The 24,969-nt window shown below is 42.9% G+C and overlaps 1 protein-coding gene across 2 annotated transcripts in view; it reads right to left on the reverse strand.

Moving 5' to 3' along the window:
* Nucleotides 1-688: 688 nt before the first annotated feature.
* Nucleotides 689-24,969, reverse strand: part of LOC106579191 (alpha-1,6-mannosylglycoprotein 6-beta-N-acetylglucosaminyltransferase B) — a 47,753-nt gene continuing 23,472 nt past the window's right edge. For both annotated transcript variants that reach the window (XM_014158861.3, XM_014158860.3), the window contains 11 exons: nt 19,338-19,505; nt 17,145-17,314; nt 16,673-16,804; nt 16,324-16,457; nt 7,174-7,319; nt 6,818-6,973; nt 6,448-6,594; nt 6,167-6,283; nt 5,408-5,482; nt 4,790-4,950; nt 689-2,887 (listed from right to left, as the gene is read on the reverse strand). In XM_014158861.3, coding sequence (XP_014014336.1) covers nt 2,686-2,887; nt 4,790-4,950; nt 5,408-5,482; nt 6,167-6,283; nt 6,448-6,594; nt 6,818-6,973; nt 7,174-7,319; nt 16,324-16,457; nt 16,673-16,804; nt 17,145-17,314; nt 19,338-19,505 — 1,608 coding nt within the window. In that variant the 3' untranslated portion in view covers nt 689-2,685. The remainder of the gene's footprint in view (nt 2,888-4,789; nt 4,951-5,407; nt 5,483-6,166; nt 6,284-6,447; nt 6,595-6,817; nt 6,974-7,173; nt 7,320-16,323; nt 16,458-16,672; nt 16,805-17,144; nt 17,315-19,337; nt 19,506-24,969) is intronic.

A 24,969-nucleotide genomic window follows, 5' to 3' on the forward strand; every position in this document is an offset into this window, starting at 1 on the left:
ACGTCCTCTTCCAAGCCGATTGTTAACATCTCCAGTTGCTTTCAATTTCTTAATTATTGCCCTGATAGTGGAAATTGGCATTTTCAACCTTTAAGCTATTTTCTTATAGCCATTTCCTGATTTGTGCAGCTCAACAACCTTTTGTCACACATCATTACTGTATTCTCGGGTCTTTCCCATAATGAAGGATGACTATGGGAACATGGCCTGTGTGTCACCTCATATTTATACCCCAGTAAAACAGGAAGTCATGGCTTACCACTTAAGTGTTCCCAATCACTCAGGTTAACTTAAAAACGTAAAATATGAATGGGAATATACTTAAAAAAAATGTCACAGCCTGTTTTACTCATATTTACCAAGGGTGCCAATATTAGTGGAGGGCACTGTATAGTTTACAGATGCCACCCTAGAATTGTGACATGTTGATTGACGTTTGTGGGCTTTTGAGATCTAGCAGGGTGTGTAGCTATTGGTAGCACCTAAAGTATGCCAGTCATGCTCCAATAATGTCAATATTAAGGGGTAAAAAAAAAAACTTTATTATATTGTATTATATTTTACAATCTTATTTTATCTTAGCCCTTCTATAACCTTACATTATCAGCACGTCAAGTGTTATACGAGAACCTTTAAACAAAAGGAGTCAGTGAGTGTGAGTCACAAAATTACACAACATTTCCCAATGAACTTATTTCTCATTGTATAATTCCTTTGGGTCAAGTACAATTTTATTTTCCATAACTGATGAACAGTGCCTTGAAACAAAACAAAAGTCCATTCACTCTTATCATCTTTGGAACGTACGTCAAGTCACATTCAAGTCTCACTTGACAGGACCAGCTGAATTTGCTAAACATTCTGCTTATGTCAGTTCCACTGTTGTTTTAGACAGCCGTTTTACAGTCACTGAGCTGTCCGTCATCCTGTCGACCAATCCTGTCACAGCCCTGAGTGGTCCAGTCCAATTCCTGAGCTGTGCTGTGTTGTGTTTGGGTTACGCGGAGTGCATTGGGACAGTCACGGTAATCACGTGTGTCTGTTCTGAGAAACCCTCTCTCAGTTTTCTAGTTTTAGGTGAAGGAGCCCATAGACAAGGACTTGGACTGAAGCTAGGCTAGCAGCTGCACTGTGTAAGCCCCCACCCGATCACTTCTAAGAGATAAGAGCCCTCAGTTTAGAGCTATTCATTTACGTCTGTTTCGGTCTCTTACTTCTTCCCTCACTCTTATATATAGAGAAAGGGGTGATGGAAGAAGCCAGGCGAGAAGAAGACAGGCTTCCCAACCTCCACACTCATTTTTGTGACCCATCACCCCTCACTTCATTTGGCTCGGGTCTGTTTGTTAGTTCAGTTCAACATTCGCTCCTGAGCAGGATACCGTCCTTCAAAATCGTCCTCTCTACGTCCTCTGTACAAGTTCAGCCAGATCACTTTTGATATATCATATCAAAAGGCAATAGGGCAATAACACTATTAATATTCTGTCATATAAACACATATCTTATACAGTACACATAGCGTATAGTACAGCATTTTGACTGTGTTTATATGAGAGAATAATCGTGGTCTTATTGCCTTGCCCTCTCAAAGACATTCAGTGCTGATTACCCATGATTCACTCTGATAATGGCCCCCATCAGAGCCAAGTATTTAGAGAGTTGGGCCAATATGATTTCTGTATTATGATGCATTTACATGACACTTCAACATTCTATGGCAGCCATTTTAGCTCCTCATTAACATTACATGTGGAATACTTAATACTATGTAACTGAATATCTATAATTAGAACAATATTCAAAATTCTATAATTTTGACTATTTTTAAATACATGGCTCTGGCCCCCATTATTTACTCTGTCACGCATCCGAGGAGGATTGAGGTAATATTCAGGGCCGGCGATGCGACGCGAGCGGCCGTTGTACATGGCTAGTAATCCCACACGCCCCAGTCCACCACTACTATGGAAGTCTGTTCAAGAGAACGTTATGATAGAAATGTATTGTGTAGATCAGGTATGGCTGTTTGTCATTTAGAACCGTGGGTCATGTCAGCACTACACATCACATTTCCACCTGCAACATTGTGTATTACTTCATTAAATTCACCCCACATCAATGAGTGATGGCCCTCTGTTGAAGCTATTACTTGAATGTGATGTGATGGACTCTCTGGTTGTAAAACTGCTTAGAGGCCTGACTCAGTTTATCATAGAGTGGGTTGTGGTCACTTTACAGGCCACATAGGCGAAGGCAGAGAGATCAGATATACTGGGAATGAACAACACTGATATATCCTGTGTGAGGCCAAGTAATGTCAAGCCTATATGGAGAGACAGAAAACGTGTTTTGCCTACGTTACACCTATTCCTTTGTGCAACTGAGGAGACATGACGGATCAGGGCTCTATATCTTCTTTCTTCCTGAGTGATATCAGATAAACCGGGAACGTGACATCCATTTCCTGTGAGCCTAGGGTTGTGTTCATCAGGGCACACTGTAACAAAATTTTGCAATAGAACGAAAAAAAGCATTTCCTATTGGACATGTTCAGATAACCAACTGAAATGGAGAGGTGCTTTCTTTTGCTTCGTGCCTAGTGAACATGACTCCAGACATAGGATGCACTTCAACCTTCCATTTCCTCCTTTTTCTCCAATGAGAATCCCCAGAGTCTGCCCCTTAGAGGCAGTCAGGACACAGCGCCACCTGTCCTGCCCGGTGGGCCCTGCAGGGACAGAGTCTGCGGTGGACAGGATCGGACCCAGCGCAGCTGAACAGGAGACGCTCCCGCTGCAGGCCGCAGCGACGACCCCACGGGCTGTAGGCAGGAAATATATGGTTGTCCACTTCCTGGTCCATGTTGGAGCAGGACAGGCCCAGTCTGCCAGAGGGAAAAGCAGTTGGGATCAATCAGTATGGTCTCAACAGAATCTGTTCGAAATTGTGACATTTAACTATTGTAGTTATATGTCACCTAAGCTGACATACTAGTTCTATGTCACAGTTCCGGATCAACACCCCTAGTCCTGGTAGAGCTACAGGGGGTGCAGGCTTTTGTTCCTGCCCAGCACTAACATACTCAATTCAACTCACCAAGGCCATGATGATTAATCCGGAAGCCAGCCGCACCAATGTGTCAGAGGAAACACCGTTCACCTGACGACCGAGGTTAGCCTGCAGGCGCCAGGCCCGCCTCAAGGAGTTGTTAGAGCGCAATGAGCCAAGTAAAAACCCCCCCGGCCAAACCCACCCCAAACCCGCATGATGCTGGGCCAATTCTGCTCCGCCCTATGGGACTCCCGATCACGGCCGATTGTGAAACAGCCCACGATCGAACCCGGATCTGTAGTGACGCCTCTAGCACTGCGATGCAGTGCCTTAGACCGCTGCACCACTCGGGACTAAAACATGGGTTTTAGCGCTAGGCTGGAACAAAAACCATTGCACACTGTAATTGGGGAATTTTGCTATTGTCAGCAATGTGATACAGCAGGGTATTGATGGGGATTTCTTATAGACTATCACAATATTGTGTGAAAACATTTAACAGGGATTGTATTGGCGTACCTGGTCTGGAGAATTACAGCGGATGCTAAAGTGTACATGTAGCGCATGAGTACTAACAGACACCTGTGATTACTGCACGGTGTTTGAGATCTACACACATGCATCCAGCCTAAACCATGGTACAATATAATACCACTGTGTGTGTTATGTGTATGTATTGGCTAGTCCTCTTGCACCTATGTACATGTAGGTATTGGATAGCTGTGCCCTCGCACCTGTGTATGCAGTGCATTCGGAAAGTATTCAAACCCCTTCATTTTTTTCCCACCACATTTTGTTAAGTTACAGCCTTATTCTAAAGTTGATTAATGTCACTTTTCTTCCTCAGCTTTTTACACACAATAACCCATGATGAAAAAGCGAAAGCAGGTTTTTAGAAATGTTCGCAAATTTATTACAAATGAAAAACAGAAATACCTTATTTATATAAATACTCAGACCCTTTGCTATGAGACACAACATTGAGCTCAGGTGCATCCTGTTTCCATTGATTATCATTGATTATCATGCTGTGGGATGTTTATCAGCGGCAGGAACTGGGAGACTAGTCAGGATCGAGGGAAAGATTAACTGAGCAAAGTACAGAGAGATCCTTGATGATAACCTGCTATAGAGCGCTCAGGACCTCAGACTGGGGCGGAGGTTCACCTTCCAACAGGACAATGACCCTAAGCACACAGCCAAGACAACACAGGAGTGGCTTCAGGACAAGTCTCCCAATGTCCTTGAGTGGGCCAGCCAGAGCCTGGACTTGAAACCGATCGAACATCTCTGGAGGGAAAAGAAAACAGCTGTGCAGCGACACTCTCCATCCAACCTGACAGAGCTTGAGAGGATCTGCAAAGAATGGGAGAAACTCCCCAAATACCGGTGTTCCAAGCTTGTAGCGTCATACCCAAGAAGACTCGAGGATGTAATCGCTGCCAAAGGTGCTTCAACCAAGTACTGAGTAAAGGGTCTGAATACTTATGTAAATGTGTTATTTCAAAAACCTATTTTTGCTTTATTATTATGGAGGTATTATGTGTAGATTGATGAGGGGGATTTTCTTTTTAAATACATTTTAGAATAAGGCTGTAACGTAACAAAATGTTGAAAAAGTGAAGGGGTCTGAATACTTTCCGAATGCACTGTATGTAGGTATTGGATAGCTGTGCCCTTGCACCTGTTTGCAGTATGTTTGTTCTGTCTGCCTGCCTGTATTTCTGTCTCTCACCTGGTGAACGCTGCGGGGTTGTTGAGGTGGTGGAACAATGCCGGCTCACACACCAGGGAGGCACGTCGACACACACTCACACACGACTGGCCCAGGGGGCCCAGGTGTATTCTCAGAGCGCTCTCAGGTGGCCAGGTAGGGAAGGACACGCTGCAGAAGTCCTGGGGTCAACAAGAAGACAGGAACAACAGTTATATTATTTTGCAAAAATGTTGGAATGTATCATATAGCTCATGAGACTGGGTTTCGAACAGTATAAAACAAGGTTGTTCAGCTCAGTTTAGGGCCCTCACTATCTGGCCATGCTAGGAGGTACAGAATTTTCAAATGTCAAAAAGTGACCACCGACTATCCTTGACCTAAATTAGTAACACAAATGTGCCATACTTGCCAATCAGTTCTGACAACACTGCCACCATTGTTCTTTCTAGCATGACCAGCTAGTGACTACCATTTATATACATATATCACCAAGCCTACTCTTTGTTCCAATGCCTCCTAATATAAGACATTATAAGACAGATATTGTAATATAAACCATAGACCGTATAAAACAGATATAAACCTATCCCTTTAAAGACGTTTTTTAAAGTGTTTCAGGAGACTATTGTTGTGTACCTGATGAGTGATGTAAGCATGGACCCTTTCCAGCATCCCTTCACTGGTGAACTCTCGAGGGGTGAAGGGCTTGACCTTTAAAACAGACATAAGAGCTAAATACAGCTTTATTTCAGGGTTATGCTAATCATATGAGCCTTCATAAGCATTCATATAACAGCCATACCAATGGATAAGAGGTTTCACCTGTAAAACAGACTAATTCTATCTTCCATAAATCTCGAGATCCATTACAACTTCATATAATAGTTGTGCTAATCATGTGAACCTTCATAAGTGTTAGCAGTTGATGTTATTCTTCAATAACGCAAAAAATATATATTTATTCAAAGAGAACAAATCATAGTTGTTATGCTGGAAAGTAGATGGTCATTCTTCCCTGTCCTCAGTGTTTTCTCCACTGAACAAAAAGACAGGATGTAGTTTATACCCCAAGCCTATCCTGTGGTTGACCAATTAGAATTCCTTGCAGTAAAATTGGGCCAATGGTCAAATAACAAGTATCCCATTTCAGGTTCAATGTATAGACCATTTGGACCAATGAGAACTTGCCACATGTAGCTATGAGTCCTGGACTGAAATTCCGTGTCCCTGACCCATTAATCTTCAGTTCCCCATTACAGAAAAACAACTATTTCCATTGATCTTTAATTCCCTCTTGACCTTTAGTCCTCTGCATTGTGTATTTATCTCAGAATATTCTTACATAAGCATTCATTTAACATTCATAACAGTAGAATCAAGGTCATGGTAACTGACCTCTGTGCGTAGAATAGCCCTGACCGTCTCTTGAACGTCAGTAGTGTTGGTCATGTCCACGGTCCAAACGTAGGGTTTACCGATGAACTCCTCAGCATAGGGGTGCTGGGAGGAGACCTGACAGACACACACATGTACACACATGCATGCATGCACACACACACTTCCCAATTAAACCACCATTGGGTGTGAAATAGTCTTTAGGTAAATTTGTTTGTTCATTTTTCAATTGAATTTGATTAATTTCTTAATACATTTCTGGATGAGTTCATATCCAGTACCTGTCGTGTTGTGGGCTTCCCTTTATAGAAGTCACTGTTTTCAGAGGAGCGAGGGGGCTGGAAGCGCGGCTGGAGGAAGACACACCCTAAAGCTATGGCCTCCAAAGGAGCTGGACCCTCATATGGAAACCCAAGGCCCACAAACACCTGGAGGGGGAGGGCAATGCGGCTATGCATTTATAATCCCTATCACTGCATGGCTTACAGAGATATTGTAGAAAGTGTTTGAATCCTAACATATCAAGCTATATATTAGATCCAGGTCTGAAACCACGCATAGATGTCCACGGACGTTTGCACAATAAATCAAGATAGTAATTGTCCTCATGGGGCCTGAGACACTGTGGCCTGGGTTCAGTTCGGTTGTTACCTTGGCTCTTCTGAGGAGCTGTAAGAACTGATCCTGGGTCAGCAGGCCGTGGTTGATGATGTTACTGGGCAGCTGAGCGGAGTGGCCTGGAGGCTGGTACACTGTGCCGTGGGTCTCCAGCTCCTGACTGATCACCTCCAGATAACGCTCCTTGCCCTGGAATACAAAAAATAAAAGAATGGAAAATAGTAGAGTAAAGAGGAGAAGAGAAGAGTAAAAGTTAATTTATAGTGTAGAGTAGAGTTGAGGGAGCATGTCGCATGTTGGCCGTTCCAAAAACAGCCTGTCTAGTGAGGACATTACTGGATGGCACTGTCATTGGTCACTGCACCCTTTAACTCTTTCCGCCTCCTTACCTGCCACATGTAGTCCTGTTTCCCATAGACCACAGCCGTGTTGTCCTTCCTGTAAGGCCCTGGCTCCACTTCCTCCTCCCTCTCCTCCTGCTCCACCATCGCCTCCTCACTCACAAACCCCAGGAACGAGTTATCAGGGGTATGAGCTACACAGGAGACAGAGACGCAACAGGTCAGAATGCAATTTTGGATTATATCGTTAGGAAAGTGTTGTATTGATTGTTTGAAGTCACATTATAACCACAGACCAAAGTTTAAGCCATCAAACAACCAATAAGTTCTCACATGAAGTATATTGTTTAGTGGTCAAGAACTACAGCAAATCTTTATTTCATCAGCAAATATATAAGTATAAATCCTCTATCAGTTAGATCTCAAAGGAATAAAACCTGTTTCATCCCAAAGGCTTCTATCAGAATGAACAAGAGAGAAGGATAAGACAAAACAATGTGTCAATGTCTAATGTGTCTAATAAGTCTGTGTGTAATAAGAAAGTGTTTGATAAGTGTAATATGTCTAATAAGTCTGTGTATAATAAGAAAGTGTTTGATAAGTCTAATATGTCTAATAAGTCTGTGTATAATAAGTCTAATAAGTATGTGTATAATAAGTCTAATATGTCTAATAAGTATAATTTGTCTAATATGGCTATGTCTAATATGCCAAATTTGCCCAATAAGTCTAATGTGTCTAATGTGTCAAATATGCCTAATGTGTCTAATAAGTCTAATGTGCCTAATAAGTATAATGTGCCCAATGTGCCTAATAAGCCTAATGTGTCTAATATGTCTAATAAATCTAATAGACCTAATAAGTCTAATGTGTCTAATAAGTATAATATGCCTAATGTGTCTAATATGCCTAATGTGCCTAATGTGTCTAATAAATCTAATAAGTCTAATATGCCTAATAAGTCTAATATGAATAATGTGTCTAATAAGCCTAATGTGTTTAATATGCCTAATGTGTCTAATAAGTCTAATATGCCGAATGTGTCTAATAAGTCTAATATGCCTAATAAGTCTAATAAGCCTAATGTGTCTAATGTGTCTTATATGTCTAATGTGTCTAATACTGTATGTCTAATATGTCTAATGCGTCTAATAAATCTAATGTGTCTAATAAGTCTAATATGCCTAATAAGTCTAATAAGAATAATGTGTCTAATAAGCCTAATGTGTCTAATATGCCTAATGTGTCTAATAAGTCTAATATGCCTAATGTGTCTAATAAGTCTAATATGCCTAATGTGTCTAATGTGTCTTATATGTCTAATGTGTCTAATACTGTATGTCTAATATGTCTAATGCGTCTAATAAATCTAATGTGTCTAATAAGTCTAATATGCCTAATAAGTCTAATAAGAATAATGTGTCTAATAAGCCTAATGTGTCTAATATGCCTAATGTGTCTAATAAGTCTAATATGCCTAATGTGTCTAATAAGTCTAATATGCCTAATGTGTCTAATGTGTCTTATATGTCTAATGTGTCTAATACTGTATGTATAATATGCCTAATGTGTCAAATGTGTCTAATACTGTATGTCTAATATGCCTAATGTGTCTTATGTGTTTAATATGTCTAATGTGTCTAATACTGTATGTCTAATATACCTAATGTGTCTAATATGCCTAATATGTCTAATACTGTATGTCTAATATGCCTAATATGTCTAATACTGTATGTCTAATATGCCTAATGTGTCTAATGTGTGTAATGTGTCTAATGTGTCTAATATGCCTAATATGCCTAATGTGTCTAATATGCCTAATATGTCTAATGTGTCTAATATGTCTAATACTGTATGTCTAATATGCCTAATGTGTCTAATACTGTATGTCTAATATGCCTAATTTGTCTAATATGTCTAATACTGTATGTCTAATATGCCTAATGTGTCTAATATGTCTAATACTGTATGTCTAATATGCCTAATGTGTCTAATGTGTGTAATGTGTCTAATGTGTGTAATGTGTCTATGTGCAGCTGGAGATGCCAATAGCTGTCAGGACAGGAGGAGACTATAACAAACAGCATTAGTACAGGATAACGACAGAAAGATGTGGAAAAAAGGTTGTTTTGGACCGGCGATGTCGACATAAGGGACCAAGAATGCGGGTAGTGACAGTTGAGTAATAACATTGGAGCGTCTCGATGGGCCGACGTGAAAGGAGAGAAACAGACATAAATCACATGATGATGGAAATAAAAACTATTCTTAGGGGGTTAGTGTCAGTGTGTTTGGATAGGCCATACACTTTGACTTCCCACAGCTTCTCAGATTCATCCTAACAGAACAGAGAGAGGGAGGTGTGAGAGATGGGATATTTATTTTAAGAAATACAAGAATGTGTCTGTGAATGTGTGTGTATGTGTGTGCGTGTGTGTCTGTGTATTAGTCCACATGTGTCAGTTCGTCTGTCCCCCCAACAGTTGTTTAAAAAGCCCTGCCAAATAACTCTCTCCTGTCTCCTAACTCTTCCTCACAACTGTGAAGAAGGTCCTTTCTGGGTGAATAACAGGCTAATTTATCCTAGCTTGTCTCCAACACTCCTCCACATGCACACCAGACGCGTAGCACCTCCATTCATCATCTTAGTGGGCTCACACCAACACACCGACATGAATCATGATCAAGATGGAAAATGGTGCAAATAGGGGAGCGATGGCTAGATAGAACCATTGCCTTCGACAGACAGACCAATAACCAATGCCTTCCCAAAGGCCCTGACACTCAACAGATCCTTTCTAGCACTTCAAAGCCCCATCGACACCACCTCTAATCCCTTTCTCCCTCCATCTCTTCCTCTCTCTGAGCTGCCATCGCCGCGGGCAACATCCCTCTTGCTGCACGAGCAGCACAAATAAACAGCAGCGTTCCTGCCTGTGGAAGTGGTCCGGACTGTTCGGCGCACTCCAGCTTGTCTCAGTCTAGTCGGAGTGGGAGAGATAACTAGGAAGTGTTTGAGAAGATTTTGGGAAGGGCAAGGGCAAGGGCTCACGTTTATTTAACCTGTTCTGAATCCTCTAAGTCTGCAGACATATGAAGTCTCCTTTGTGGAACATACATCAGCACTGTCATAGTTAATAACACTCCCACTGTGTGTCACCACTGTTGGTCTCCAAATGGTAAAGCCCAACACTAAATACAGACACATACACATACGTGCGTGCACGCATGAACACATACACAAAGAAACACACACAAATGCAAAAACCCATAAACAGACTTACATGTACAGTACCAGTCAAAAGTTTGGACACACCTACTCATTCAAGGGTTTTTCTTTATTTGGACTATTTTCTACATTGTAGAACAATAGTGAAGACATCAAAACTATGAAATAACACATATGGAATCATGTAGTAACCAAAAATGTGTTAAAGAAATCAAAATATATAGTAGCCATCCTTCGCCTTGATGACAGCTTTGCACACTCTTGGCATTCTCTCAATCAGCTTCACCTGGAATGCTTTTCCAACAGTCTTGAAGGAGTTCCCACATATGCTGAGCACTTGTTGGCTGCTTTTCCTTCACTCTGCGGTCCAACTCATCCCAAACCATCTCAATTGGGTTGAGGTCAGGTGATTGTGGAGGCCTGGTCATCTGATGCAGCACTCCATCACTCTCCTTCTTGGTCAAATAGCCCTTACACAGCCTGGAGGTGTGTTGGATCATTGTCTTGTTGAAAAACAAATGATAGTCCCACTAAGCGCATACCAGATGGGATGGCGTATCGCTGCAGAATGCTGTGGTAGCCATGCTGGTTAAGTGTGCCTTGAATTCTAAATAAATCACTGACTGTGTCACTAGCAAAGCACCCCACACCATCACACCTCCTCCTTCTCCATGCTTCACGGGGGGAACCACACATGCGGAGATTATCCGTTCACCTACTCTGCGTCTCACAAAGACACGGCGGTTGGAACCAAAAAATCTCAAATTTGACTCATCAGACCAAAGGACAGATTTCCACCGGTCTAATGTCCATTACTCGTGTTTCTTGGCCCAAGCAAGTCTCTTCTTATTATTGGTGGCCTTTAGTAGTGATTTCTTTGCAGCAATTCAACCATGAAGGCCTGATTTATGCAGTCTCCTCTGAACTGTTGATGTTGAGATGTTTCTGTTACTTGAACTCTGTGAAGCATTTATTTGGGCTGCAATCTGAGGTGCAGTTAACTCTAATGCAGTTAACCCTAACTTGTCCTCTGCAGCAGAGGTAACTGTGGGTCTTCCTTTCCTGTGGCGGTCCTCATGAGAGCCAGTTTCATCATAGCTCTTGATAGTTTTTGCGACTGCACTTGAAGAAACTTTCAAAGTTCTTGAAATCTTCCAGATTGACTGACCTTCATGTCTTAAAGTAATGATGGAATGTCATTTCTCTTTACTTATTTGAGCTGTTCTTGCTATAATATGGACTTGGTCTTTTACCAGTCTTCTGTATACCACCCCTACCTTGTCACAACACAACTGATTGCTTCAAACGTATTAAGAAAGAAAGACATTCCCTAAATTAACTTTTAATTGCTTCTACATCTGCATTGCTTGCTGTTTGGGGTTTTAGGCTGGGTTTCTGTATAGCACTATATGACATCGGCTCATAAAAAAAGGGCTTTCTAAAAACATTTGATTGATTGACTGAACAAGGCACACCTGTTAATTGAAATGCATTCCAGGTGACTAATTCATGAAGCTGGTTGAGAGAATGCCAAGAGTGTGCATAGCTGTCATCAAGGCAAAGGGTGGCTACTTTGAAGAATCTCAAATATAAAATATATGTTGATTTGTTTAACACTTTTTTGGTTACTACATGATTCCATAGTGTTATTTCATAGTTTTGATGTCTTCACTATTATTCTATGTAGAAAATGGTAAAAATAAAGAAAAACCCTGGAATGAGTAGGTGTGTCCAAACTTTTGACTGGTACTGTATAACAGGGTTCATTATGTTTCCACTTGCCACTGCAGAGATATGTATTCGATGTTTATGCATTCCTATTGGTTGGTTGAATTGACATATTAGTAAGGTGTTATGTAACGGTCGTCGTACGTAGTGGACCAAGGCGCAGCGGGTTGAGTGCTCATAATGACTTTTATTGAACACAAACAAAACAAAACAAGAAAACGATTGAACGAACAGGATTGCAGGCTAAAACACACAGCTATGCAACCACAACTTCCCACAAAGGGACAGGTGAAAACAGGCTACCTAAGTATGACTCTCAATCAGCAACAACGATGTACCTGTTCCTGATTGAGAGCCATACCAGGCCAACAAAGAAATACCCAACATAGACAGAGCAGGGGTGAAAATCTGATATCAACTTTGGAGGGGACAATTACATTACATTTTCTCAAGAGCAATTCCTGAGGGGGACACCAAAAGTAGTGCTGTAACACATAGCCTACGTTTAATATGGTAAATGTATATTGAGGAACCAAAGAAATAAGGTGTTTGCCGTACTCCTAACTAACGGTACCCAAAACTACACAACTAATCACAACAGCAATACCATTGCCTTTAACAAATCTTAGTTCAGTCACCAGTTTAAGTTGAGAGTGGGGGTATGCATGGCATTTTCCAATTATGTTCCTATTTTACAAGTTAAAAAAAATTGAGAACCTTTCATAATGTTGCCAAACATGGACTCAACAAACTTACCTGACACTCCCTGTCTCTGCCAGTCTGTCCCTGCATATCTGTCCCCAACTCTGCTGTCTGTGTGCCATCTGTTGCCTGCTCTGCCTAATGACATCATTGTGAAACATTTCCATTAGAATTTCATTTCTTTCTTATGAACATTTTATCAACTAGTCTTTGAGATATTAGGCTACTAGGGTTCTTACTTTGCGTTTTGGTGTACTGAAAAATACTCTGATGTCCGTCTTTTTTCTGCCATTTTTCTACCTGGTTGGCTACACACACACAGTATGTAGGTTATTTACAGTAGGAGATGGGCTTCTATCATCTTATCATTCTATATGGGCTTCGATCTAAAAGGTAGCTAGCAAATGTGAAACGGATTGCAGTGACAAGAGTTGACAGCTGTATGAGTTCACCATTTACACAACATATGCTGCAACCTTTTGTAATTTTAATAGTTTGTTTCATATTGGCTGGCTTCTAACAATAGCTGAATTTGCAAAGCTAGCGAGCACCAATTCAGTGGTGTTTGCTATAATCTTTGCTACCCGGGTTAAATAAAGGTGAAATAAAATATATAAATAAAAGTTCCCTTGCGACAATTTAGCTTTTGCAACGAGACCATTAAATATATTTAAAACAATGGTAGAAGAGAGTGTAGTTCTGTTCAGTTTATCGATAACCTTATCACAGGGACTTTGAAGCACTAACTTACATGCATGCTGATCTTGGAATAAATTGACGATAGCAAAGATTCCATCTTTGACGACGCCACATAAATGGAATAGGTACTAGCTAGCTTAATAGTTAATATTTGCGCGCTAGCTCTGCATATTCAGCTAGTGTGTGTGCGCGATTGACTGGATTAACCTCACGTCAGTTACGTGCATTGAGTGCCTTTCAGACAGTAGATACGACCTCTACGTTACCTCGCAAGCTAAGGAACTGGCAGTGGATCAAACCATTATGAGGCAAAGGGTGGGGGGGGGTCGCAATCTTTTGAAACTTAAAAACGAGCTATTAAGTGTCTATAATCAGCACAATTGCTTTCATTGCGTATTATTAATATTATTTAAATTACATAGTTATGTTTCAGTGATATATTGGGGGGGACAAATCATATTTTTCCCAGGATGGGGGGGTCGTGTCTCCCCCGTCCCCCCCGGGATTTCCGCCCCTGAGACAGAGCATAGAAAATACAAAACAAGAACATTACCCTAAAACCCCGGAACACATAAACCAAACACCCCTCTTACATAAATACATATCCCATTAAACCCCGAACCACATAAAACAAATACCCCCTGCCACGTCCTGACCAAACTACAATAACCAATAACCCCTTATACTGGTCAGGACGTGACATGTTATGTTATTGGCTACGCTTGCAGATAGGGGGAGATTGCGAATTTAATATTGACAAGCAATCGGTAGGTCACGTTCTGAAATAGTGCTTTCAATTTATGTATTTACAATGTCTATGAGTTCACTATGTACATTTCCTGATATATATATATGCAGTGCCTTCAGAAAGTATTCATACCCCTTGACTTATTCCACATTTTCTTGTGTTACAGCTGAATTCAAAATGGATTAAATAGATTTTTGTTCTCACTCATCTACACACAACACCCCATAATGACAAAGTCAAAACATGTTTTTAGACGTTTTTGCAAATGTATTTAAAATGAAATACAGAAATATGGTATTTACATAAGTATTCACACCCCTGAGTCAATACTTTGTAGAAGCATCATTGGCAGCGATTACAGCTGTTCGTCTGTTTCACTAAGTCTTTAAGAGCTTTCCACACCTGGATCTTGCAACTTTTGCCCATTATTCTTATTGGTTGTTGATCATTGCTGGACAACTATTTTCAGGTCTTGCCATATATTTTCAAGTAGATTTAAGTCAAAACTGTAACTCAGCCACATTCACAGTCTTCTTGGTAAGCAACTCCAGTGTAAATTCGGCCTTGTCTTTAATGTTATTGTCCTGCTGAAAGGTGAATTAATCTCCCAGTGTCTGGTGGAAAGCAGACTGAACCAGGTTTTGTAATGGATTTCCCCCAAACATAACACTTTGTATTCAGGACAAAAAGTGATTTTTTTGGCAGTATTCATTTAGTGCCTTGTTGCAAACAGGATGCATATTTTGGAAAAAATGTATTTTGTACAGGCTTCCTTCTTTTCACTCTGTCAATTAGGTTAGTATTATAGAGTAACTGCAATTTTGTTGATCCATCCTCAGTTTTCTCCTATCACATTGGCGGTTTCCTTCCTCTCTGGCAACAGAGTTAGAAAGGACACCTGTATGTTTGTAGTGACTGGGTGTATTGATACACCATCCACAGTGTAATTAATAACTTCAACATGCTCAAAGGGATATTCAATGTCTGATTAAAAAAAAAATGTTTTTTTTTTACCCATCTACCAATACGTACCATTCTTTGAGAGGCATTGGAAAACCTCCCTGGTCATTGTGGTTGAATCTGTGTTTGAAATTCACAGCTAAACTGAGGGACCTTACCAATAATTGTACGTGTAGGGTACAGAGATGAGGTACTCATTCAAAAATCATGTTAAACACAATAATTGCACACAGAGTGCAACTGTGACTTGTTAAGCACATTTTTACTTCTGAACTTATTTAGGCTGGCCATAAGGGGTTGAATACTTGTTGACTCAAGACATTTCAACTTTACATTTGTAATTAATTTGTAAACATCATTTGACTCTGACATTATGGGTACTGTGTGTAGGCCAGTGACCAAAAATCTAAATTTAATCCATTTTAAATTCAGGCTGTAAAACAACAAAACGTGGAAAAAGTGGTGTGAATACTTCCTGAAGGCACTGTATATATTCAGTATGTGTGTGTGTGTGTGTGTGGTGTGTGTGTGTGTGTGTGTGTGTGTGTGTGTGTGTGTGTGTGTGTGTGTGTGTGTGTGTGGTACGTGTTAGATATTGCTGGCTTCCTGGGATGTGCTTTTGTATGTTATTGCTGTAAGAGCGAGCTAGCAAGCATGCTGCTAATTCAGTTATTCCCATGCTAACAGACAAATCTACAGCCATCAACATACTGTTGTCCTGCACATCTAATGTGCTTCCTCATGTCTATCGTCAGGTACATATATTTATTCTATTCTGTACAATTTGTTTTGGTCATTGTTATGATATTTGATTACAAAATACCCAGTCTGATATTCATAAGCAAGCGACAAATCACAAATCTACAGCCATCAACATACTGCTGTCCTGCACATCTAATGTGCTTCCTTGTGTCTATCGTCAGAATAAACACCAATCAACTGGGACTGCTGGCTGGGCATTCCTTTCTTTAAAAACACAACACAAGAGACTAAGTTACACATCTGTTACACATACGATTACATCTGTTAACACACACCCACACACACACACACACACACACACACACACACACACACACACACACACACACACACCACACACACACACACACACACACACACACACACTCACGGAACATGGTCATGTACTGCAATGGCTGTAGACGCCAGCTTCCCCATAGCGTGTTGTAACCATGGCTACGGGCATACGTCCCTAGGTTGAAAGCCGGTTCCGTACCAAAAGAGTCAAGGATTCGGAAGCGGCATCTGGAGAGAGGAGGAAATGTATCATCATAGGCATATTTCATTGTGTTGAACTGTATCTTATGTGACTTGAAATTATGTGGGAAAACTGTCTTGAATCTAGTACTTACGAGTTTGCTTCATGGTAATTACATGGTAATAATATATGTTGTTACAGTACCTTGGAATAAGGCTCATGTAATCCAACATGTTAACAAAAGTAACCAAAGTGTCGTTACTGGTAGTGTTGGAAGGCCAGCCCCATGGCTCCCTGGAGATGGGCGAGGCCGTGGTAGTCTGTATAGATGAGGTCAAAGGGCAGGGGCCTCTGGATGGGGCAGCTTCCTTTGCCCGGGGCTGCACCTATCACACTGTTCCACCAAACACAAACAAACACTCTGTCATGGTGAGATAGAACTCAAAGTGACAATGCATTGTGAGAGCTTTAAGTTGTCAAAGGACGATGATTATTCATGATTAGATCAGTCTTCAATACATTTCAATGGATATGCAAAGCCATGATGTTGTTGGATATCAAGGTATTAGACATATTTATATTAAGAGGTGTGTAAAGCACACCTTGAATCCTGTTCTTCTGGCTTGCCTTCCTGGTTATGGGTTCACTTCATATGGCCGCTGACTCATCCATCACAGAACATTGACTTGAATGAGGATTCCCATTATAGTAATTATATTTCTACGGTGTGTTACCTGTGCAGGTGGTTCTGGGAGGTGGTAAAGGTCAGATTGTGACCCAGGATGAAGAGAGAGGCACTGAGGTCAGCCCACTGCACCAGCTCCCCCAGAGGCCCCCCTTGGTCCACCATGGCCCCGAACCGCTGACCCGCACCCCCAGACAGGACCCCCGGGTACAGCAGGACCTAGAGAGGGGGAGAACATGGAGGTGGAGGACGATGATTATTCATGATTAGATCAGTCTTCATTACATTGAAATGGATTCGTGAAGCCATGATGTTGTTGGATATCAAGGTATTAGAAATATTTCTAGCACCTGGGGGCACATACAGAAATAACTTTTAAAACACAGCCTTATTTGAGTATATAGAGGTTTTATCAATTCAATATTACACATTCAACAATCATCCCACCAGCATATCAGTGCAAGCACTATGACTAACCTAAGGAACAGTAACTAAAAATAACTAAAGACATACAGTTGAAGTCAGAAGTTTACATACACTTAGGTTGGAGTCATTAAAACTCGTTTTTCAACCACTCCACAAATTTCTTGTTACCAAACTATAGTTTTGGCAATCTACTTTGTGCATGACACAAGTAATTTTTCCAACAATTGTTTACAGACAGATTATTTCACTTATAATTCACTGTATCACAATTCCAGTAGGTCAGAAGTTTACATACACTAAGTTGACTGTGCCTTTAAACAGCTTGGAAAATTCCAGAAAATTATGTCATGGCTTTAGAAGCTTTTGATGGGCTAATTGACATAATTTGAGTCAATTGGAGGTGTACCTGTGGATGTATTTCAAGGCCTACCTTCAAACTCAGTGCCTCTTTGCTTGACATCATGGGAAAATCAAAAGAAATCAGCCAAGACCTCAGAAAAATAATTGTAGACCTCCACAAGTCTGGTTCATCCTTGGGAGCAATTTCTAAACGCCTGAAGGTACCACGTTCATCTGTACAAACAATAGTACGCAAGTATACACGCCATGGGACCACGCAGCCCTCATACCGCTCAGGAAGGAGACGCGTTCTGTCTCCTAGAGATGAACGTACGTTGGTGCCAAAAGTGCAAATCAATCCCAGAACTACAGCAAAGGACCTTGTGAAGATGCTGGAGGAAACAAGTACAAAGTATCTATAACCACAGTAAAACGAGTCCTATATCGACATAACCTGAAAGGCCACTGCTCCAAAACCACTATAAAAAAGCCAGACTATGGTTTGCAACTGCACATGGGGACAAAGATCATACTTTTTTGGAGAAATGTCCTCTGGTCTGATGAAACAAAAATAGAACTGTTTGGCCATAATGACAATCGTTATGTTTGGAGGAAAAAGGGGGATGCTTGCATGCTGAAGAACACCCTCCCAACCATGAAGCACGGGGGTGGCAGCATCATGTTGTGGGGGTGCTTTGCTGCAGGAGGGACAGGTGCACTTCACAAAATAGATGGCATCATGAGGTAGGAAAATTATGTGAATATATTGAAGCAACATCTCAAGACATCAGTCAGGAAGTTAAAGCTTGGTCGCAAATGGGTCTTCCAAATGGACAATGACAAGCATACTTCCAAAGTTGTGGCAAAATGGTATTGGAGTGGCCATCACAAAGCCCTGACCTCAATCCCATAGAATATTTGTGGGCAGAACTGAAAAAGCGTGTGTGAGCAATGAGGCCTAAAAAACCTGACTCAGTTACACCAGCTCTGTCAGGAGGAATGGGCCAAAATTCACCCAACTTATTGTGGGAAGCTTGTGGAAGGCTACCCAAAACGTTTGACCCAAGTTTAACAATTTAAAGGCAATGCTACCAAATACTAATTGAGTGTATGTAAACTTCTGACCCACTGGGAATGTGATGAAAGAAATAAAAGCTGAAATAAATAATTCTCTCTACTATTATTCTGACATTTCACCTTCTTAAAATAAAGTGGTGATCCTAACTGACCTAAAACAGGGAATTTTTACTAGGATTAAATGTCAGGAATTGTGAAAAACTGAGTTTAAATGTATTTGGCTAAGGTGTATGTAAACTTCCGACTTCAACTGTATGAAAATATTACAGCAGGAGATAGGGGGATTATAAATATAGATGCAGCACGTGGGAGTTTGAAATCCGATGAACTTCAAAGTATGTTAACCCCATAGATTTACATATTGGAAGTTCATTTAATAGGATCTCTGTGGTTAACCCACCCTCTTCTGCAGTGAAGTCGTCTTAATGGTGTTCTCTCGTATGCTATGTCCCGCCTTTATCCAGCATGCAGACAGCCTCTCCACCCTGGACCAGATGAACCTTCCTGCAGGACCCGGAATTCCACCAAACACCTCATACAATGGCCTCAGAGTCGTCCGGACCTCTGCCTGTGTGAAATAAAAAGGGATTAATGAACAACAATATTAAAGCAGTACGAAAGTAGTGTATGCAAGTTAAAATTAGATAAAGAATCTGACTGATGTATGGCTTGCATCCAAATATGAAAGGGGCAAAAGTTATCTTGGCCAACATTGAGGAGGCTCTGCTCAGGTAACGCATCCCATTCCCACTATTTCACAGCATTATCATAGTACTTATACAGATAATCATATCCCCAGGGGTAGTAACAATCTTGTGACCATAAAAAAATTAATCCACTGTTACTGTTAGCCCAATTGGAAGCCCACAGTGGTAAGCTCGTCCCATAATGTTATTTCAAATACCACAAAAATGGATACCCTTGCTATATTCAAATTGCAAAAAGTTGGGTTGTTACATATCAACGTACAAAGTTTGATGTCAAAGATGGACTTTCATGATATCTGGGTGCATGACACGAGCCCGGACATTTTGGTTCTCACAGAGCCATGGCTCGATCCCGGATAAGGACATTGCTGATTACCACATCTTCAGGTGTCACAGACTGAAAGAAGGGGAGGGTGGCTATATATGTGAAATCACCTCTTGTGGCATCATGTTCTCTAAATATCACAAAAAAATGTGCTTTTGGTTTTTGATTTGTCCATAAGACAAAATCCACATGTATCTGTTGATGGCATTTATCCCCTTCTTCAAGCCCTCACAAATTGGTTGTTGATCATTGCTAGACAGCCATTTTCAGGTCTCCCCATAGATTTTCAAGCAGATTTAATTCAAATCTCTAACTCGGCCACTCAGGAATATTCACTGTTTTCTTGGTAAGCAACACCAGTGTAGATTTGGCCTTGTGTTTTAGGTTATTGTCCTGCTGAAAGATGAATTCATCTCCCAGTATCTGGTGGAAAGCAGACTGAACCAGGTATTCCTCTAGGATGTTACCTGTCCTTAGCTCCATTCCGTTTCTTTTTTATCCTGAAAAACTCCCCAGTCCTTAACGATTACAAGCATACCCATAACATACCCATAACATGATGCAGCCACCACTGTGCTTGAAAATATGGAGTACTCAGTAATAGGTTGTATTGGATTTGCCCCAAACTTAAATGTCACACCCTGATCTGTTTCACTGGTCTTTGTGCTTATCTCCACCCCCCTCCAGGTGTCGCCCATCTGCCCCATTATCCCCTGTGTATTTATACCTGTGTTCTCTGTTTGTCTGTTGCCAGTTCATCTTGTCTTGTCAGGTTTTACCAGCGTGCTTTCCCGTCTTTCTGTTTCTCAAGTTCAGTTTCCTAGAACTTCTGCCAGCCCTGATCCCGAGCCTGCCTGCCGTCCTGTACCTACCTGACTCTGACCTGATCACCTGTCCTCTACCTGCCCCATGTTTATAATAAACTGTACTATCCACCTCCTGTGTCTGCATCTGGGTCATGTCCTGAGTCGTGATAGTATGAACTGGCCATGACTGACACAGCAGACTTGGACCAGCTCCACAACGCCGTCTCCTCCCAGGGAGCCACCATTGGAAGACACAAGGAGTTACTTCAAGGTCTTATGGAAGGATTCCAGACCATGGCGGAACACCAGGACATGCCTTCAACACATTGCTGGAGCAATTCCTGCCCCGGGACGTCTTCCTGCGGGCTTGGGAAAAGCCCGGACCTCTCCGACCTCCGGGAGGTTTTCAGCAAGGCCCATGCAGCCTCGCTTCCTCCACGTCGGCCCTATGACTGCGTCATTGACCTTCTCCCGGGCACTACACCACCTCGGGGGCGGCTTTATTCCCTGTCAGGGCAGGAGACCAAGGCGATGGAGACGTATATTGAGGACTCCCTGGCTGCAGGGGGTATCCGTCCTTCTGGCTCCCCCGCCGGCGCAAGGTCAAAACCCTGCCGGGGCCTGAATGACATCACGGTTAAAAATCGTTACCCGCTTCCACTCCTCGCCTCGGCTTTCGAGCCTCTCCAGGGGGCTACCATCTTCTCCAAGTTGGACCTCCAGAACGCCTACCATCTGGTACGGATACGGGAATGGGATGAGTGGAAGACCGCCTTTAACATGGCTAGCGGGCACTACGAATACTTGGTGATGCCGTTCAGACTGACCAATGCTCCTGCTGTGTTCCAGGCCCTGGTAAAAGACGTTCTCTGGGACATATTGAATAGGTTCGTGTTCGTCTACCTTGATGACACCTCGTGTTTTCCCACTCGGCTCAAGAACATGTCCTCATGTCAGACAAGTCCTCCAGCGTCTTCTAGAGAACCAGCTGTTCGTCAAAGCGGTAAAATGCAAATTCCATCGCTCTACCATCTCCTTCCTTGGGTACATCATAGCTGCAGGCAACATACAGATGGATCCTGAAAAGGTGAGAGCGGTGGTGGATTGGCTGCAACCCACCTCCAGCGTGGAGCTGCAACGCTTCCTGGGATTCACCAATTTGTACCGCCGGTTCATCTGGGGTTACAGCACCCGGGCTTCCCCACTGTCAGCTCTCACCTCTCCCAAGGTCTTGGACCTCAAGCACCAATTCACTACCAGCCCCATCCTAATCCATCCAGATCTGTCCCGGCCAGGGGGTCCTCAATATACGTCTCCATCGCTGATGGCAACTTCCTGGTGGAGGTCGATGCCTCAGACGTCAGAGTGGGGGCTGTCCTGTCCCAGCGTTCGGCCCAAGACCAAAAGCTGCGTCCCTGTGCTTTCCTCTCCCATCGTCTCAACCCCACGGAAAGGAATACGACGAGGGTAACCGGGAACTACTTGCGGTGAAGATGGCATTGGAGGAGTGGAGGCACTGATTAGAGGGCGCGGAACACCCATTCATAGTATGGACAGATCACAAGAACCTGGAATATCTCCACGCCGCCAAGCTCCTCAACTCCAGGCAAGCTCGATGGGCCATGCTGTTCACCCGATTCAACTTCACCATCTCCTACCTACCTCTTGTCTCGCAGCTGCACTCATCTGGGGTATAGAGAACCAGGTCTGTGGGGTGCAGAGGGCCCAGCTAACCGGATGTTTGTCCCGGACTCTGCCCGTTCCTCGATTCTGGAATGGGCTCATTCCTCTCGACTGGCCTGCCATCCTGGCTCCCGTCGGACCCTGGCCTTTGTACGACAAAGTTTTTGGTGGCCCACCTTGGTTCCTGATTTCTTCGTGTTCATCTCCGCCTGCACCGTGCATGCCCAGAATAAGACTCCTCGGCAAGCTCCGGCTGGCCTCCTTCAACCACTTCCCGTCCCTCACCGTCCCTGGTCACATATATCCCTGGACTTTGTCACTGGTCTCCCCCTGCCTGATGGCAACACGGTTATCCTTACCGTGGTGGACCGGTTTTCCGGTCCCCAAGCTACCCTCAGCCAAGGAGACGGCCCAGCTCATGGATCCATGGACTTCCGGTGGATATTGTCTCTGACCGGGGTCCTCAGTTCTCATCCCAGTTCTGGAAGGCGTTCGGCACTGGGTCATCGATCAGCCTGTCCCCCGGGTTCCACCCCCAGTCTAACAGCCAGTCGGAGCGAGCCAATCAGGCTCTTTGCTGCCTCATCTCCGCCAATCCCACCACCTGGAGCCAGCAGCTTGTGTGGGTAGAGTACGCCTGCAACATCCTCCCTTGCTCAGCCTCTGGTCTCTCGCGTTTTGAGTGCTCCCTGGGATATCAGCCCCCACTCTTCCCGGAGCATGAGGAGGAGGTCAGCATACCCTCGGCCCAGATGTTTGTTCACCACTGTCACCGTGCCTGGAAGAGAGCCCGGTTGGCTCTTCTCAAGACCACCTCCAGGTATCGACGACTGGTCGGACCACCACCGGACCCCGACTCCCCGTTATAGTCTCGGGCAGAGGGTATGGCTGTCCACTCGGAATCTGCCCCTCCAGATAGAGTCCCGCAAACTGTCCCACTGTTTTATCGGCCCTTTCCCCATCTCCTTGATTCTTAGCCCCTCTGCTGTTCGTCTTCTGTTGCCCTGTACTCTCTGTACACTTTTCACGTGTCTAGGATTAAACCTATATCTCACAGCCCTTTGTCTCCTGTTTCCAGGTTCTGTTTCCTAGTTTTTCCCAGTTCTGACCATTCTGCCTGCCCTAACCCCAAGCCTGCTTGCCATCTTGTACCTGCCTGACTCTGACCCGATCACGAACCTCTGCCTGTCCTATACCTGCCCTTTGCCTGCCCAGTATTTATAGTAAATTATCTGAGAACAGTATTATCCGCCTCCTGTGTCTGCATCTGGGTCATTTCCTTAGTTATGATAATACAACTTTGTATTCAGGACAAAAGGTGAATTGCTTTGCCACATTTATTGTACATTGTTGCAAACAGGATGCATGTTTTGAATATTATTATTCTGTACAGGCTTACCTCTTTTCACTCTGTCAATAATGTTAGTATTGTGGAGTAACTAGAATGTTGTTGATCCATCCTCAGTTTTCTCCTATCACAGCCATTAAACACTAACTGTTTTAAATTCAACATTGGCCTCATGCTGAAATCCCTGAGAAGTTTCTTTCCTCTCCGGCAACTGAGTTAGAAAGAACGCCTGGGCCTCCCGAGTGGCGTAGTGGTCCAAGGCACTGCATCGCAGTGCTAGCTGTGCCACTAGAAATCCTGGATCGAGTCCAGGTTCTGTCGCAGCCGGCCGCGACCGGGAGACCCATGGGGCAGCACACAATTGGCCCAGTGTCGTCCGGGTTAGGGCAGGGATGTTCTTGTCCCATCGCGCTCTAGCGACTACTGTGGCGGGCCGGGCACAATGCACACTGACACGGTCGCCAGGTGTACCATGTTTCCTTCGACACATTGGTGCGACTGGCTTTCGGGCGTCAAGAAGCAGTGCAGCTTGGCTAAGTTGTGTTTCAGAGGACGCATAGCTCTCGACCTTCGCCTCTCCAGAGTCTGTACGGGAGTTGCAGCGATGAGACAAGACTGTATTTACCAATTGGATACCACGAAAAAGGGGTCAAAGTAAAAAAAAAAGAAAGGACGCCTGTATCTTTGTAGTGTCTGGGTATATTGATACACCATCCAAAGTGTCATTAATAACGTCACCATGCTCAAATGAATACTCAGTGTCTGCTTTTTCTATTTTTACCTATCTACCAATAGGTGCCCTTCTTTGTGAGGCATTGGTAAACCTCCCTGGTCTTTGTGGTTGAATCTGTGTTTGAAATTCACTGCTCGACGGAGGGACCTCACAGATACAGTAATTGTATGTGTGGGGTACAGAGATAAGGTAGTCATTCAAATTTCATGTTAAACACTATTATTGCACATAGTTAGTCCACGCAACTTATTATGTGATTTGTTAAGCACATTTTTACTAATTCATTATTTAAGCTTGCCATAACAAAGGTGTTGAATACTAATTGACTCGAGACATTTAAACTTCACATTTTTTATTAATTTGTAGAAATGTTGAAAAACATCATTCTTTGTGTGTAGGTAGGTCAGTGACCAAAAAAATCTAAATTTAA

Source organism: Salmo salar, chromosome 19 (genome assembly GCF_965601325.2).
Source record: "Salmo salar chromosome 19, fSalSal1, whole genome shotgun sequence".
NCBI lineage: Eukaryota > Metazoa > Chordata > Actinopteri > Salmoniformes > Salmonidae > Salmo > Salmo salar.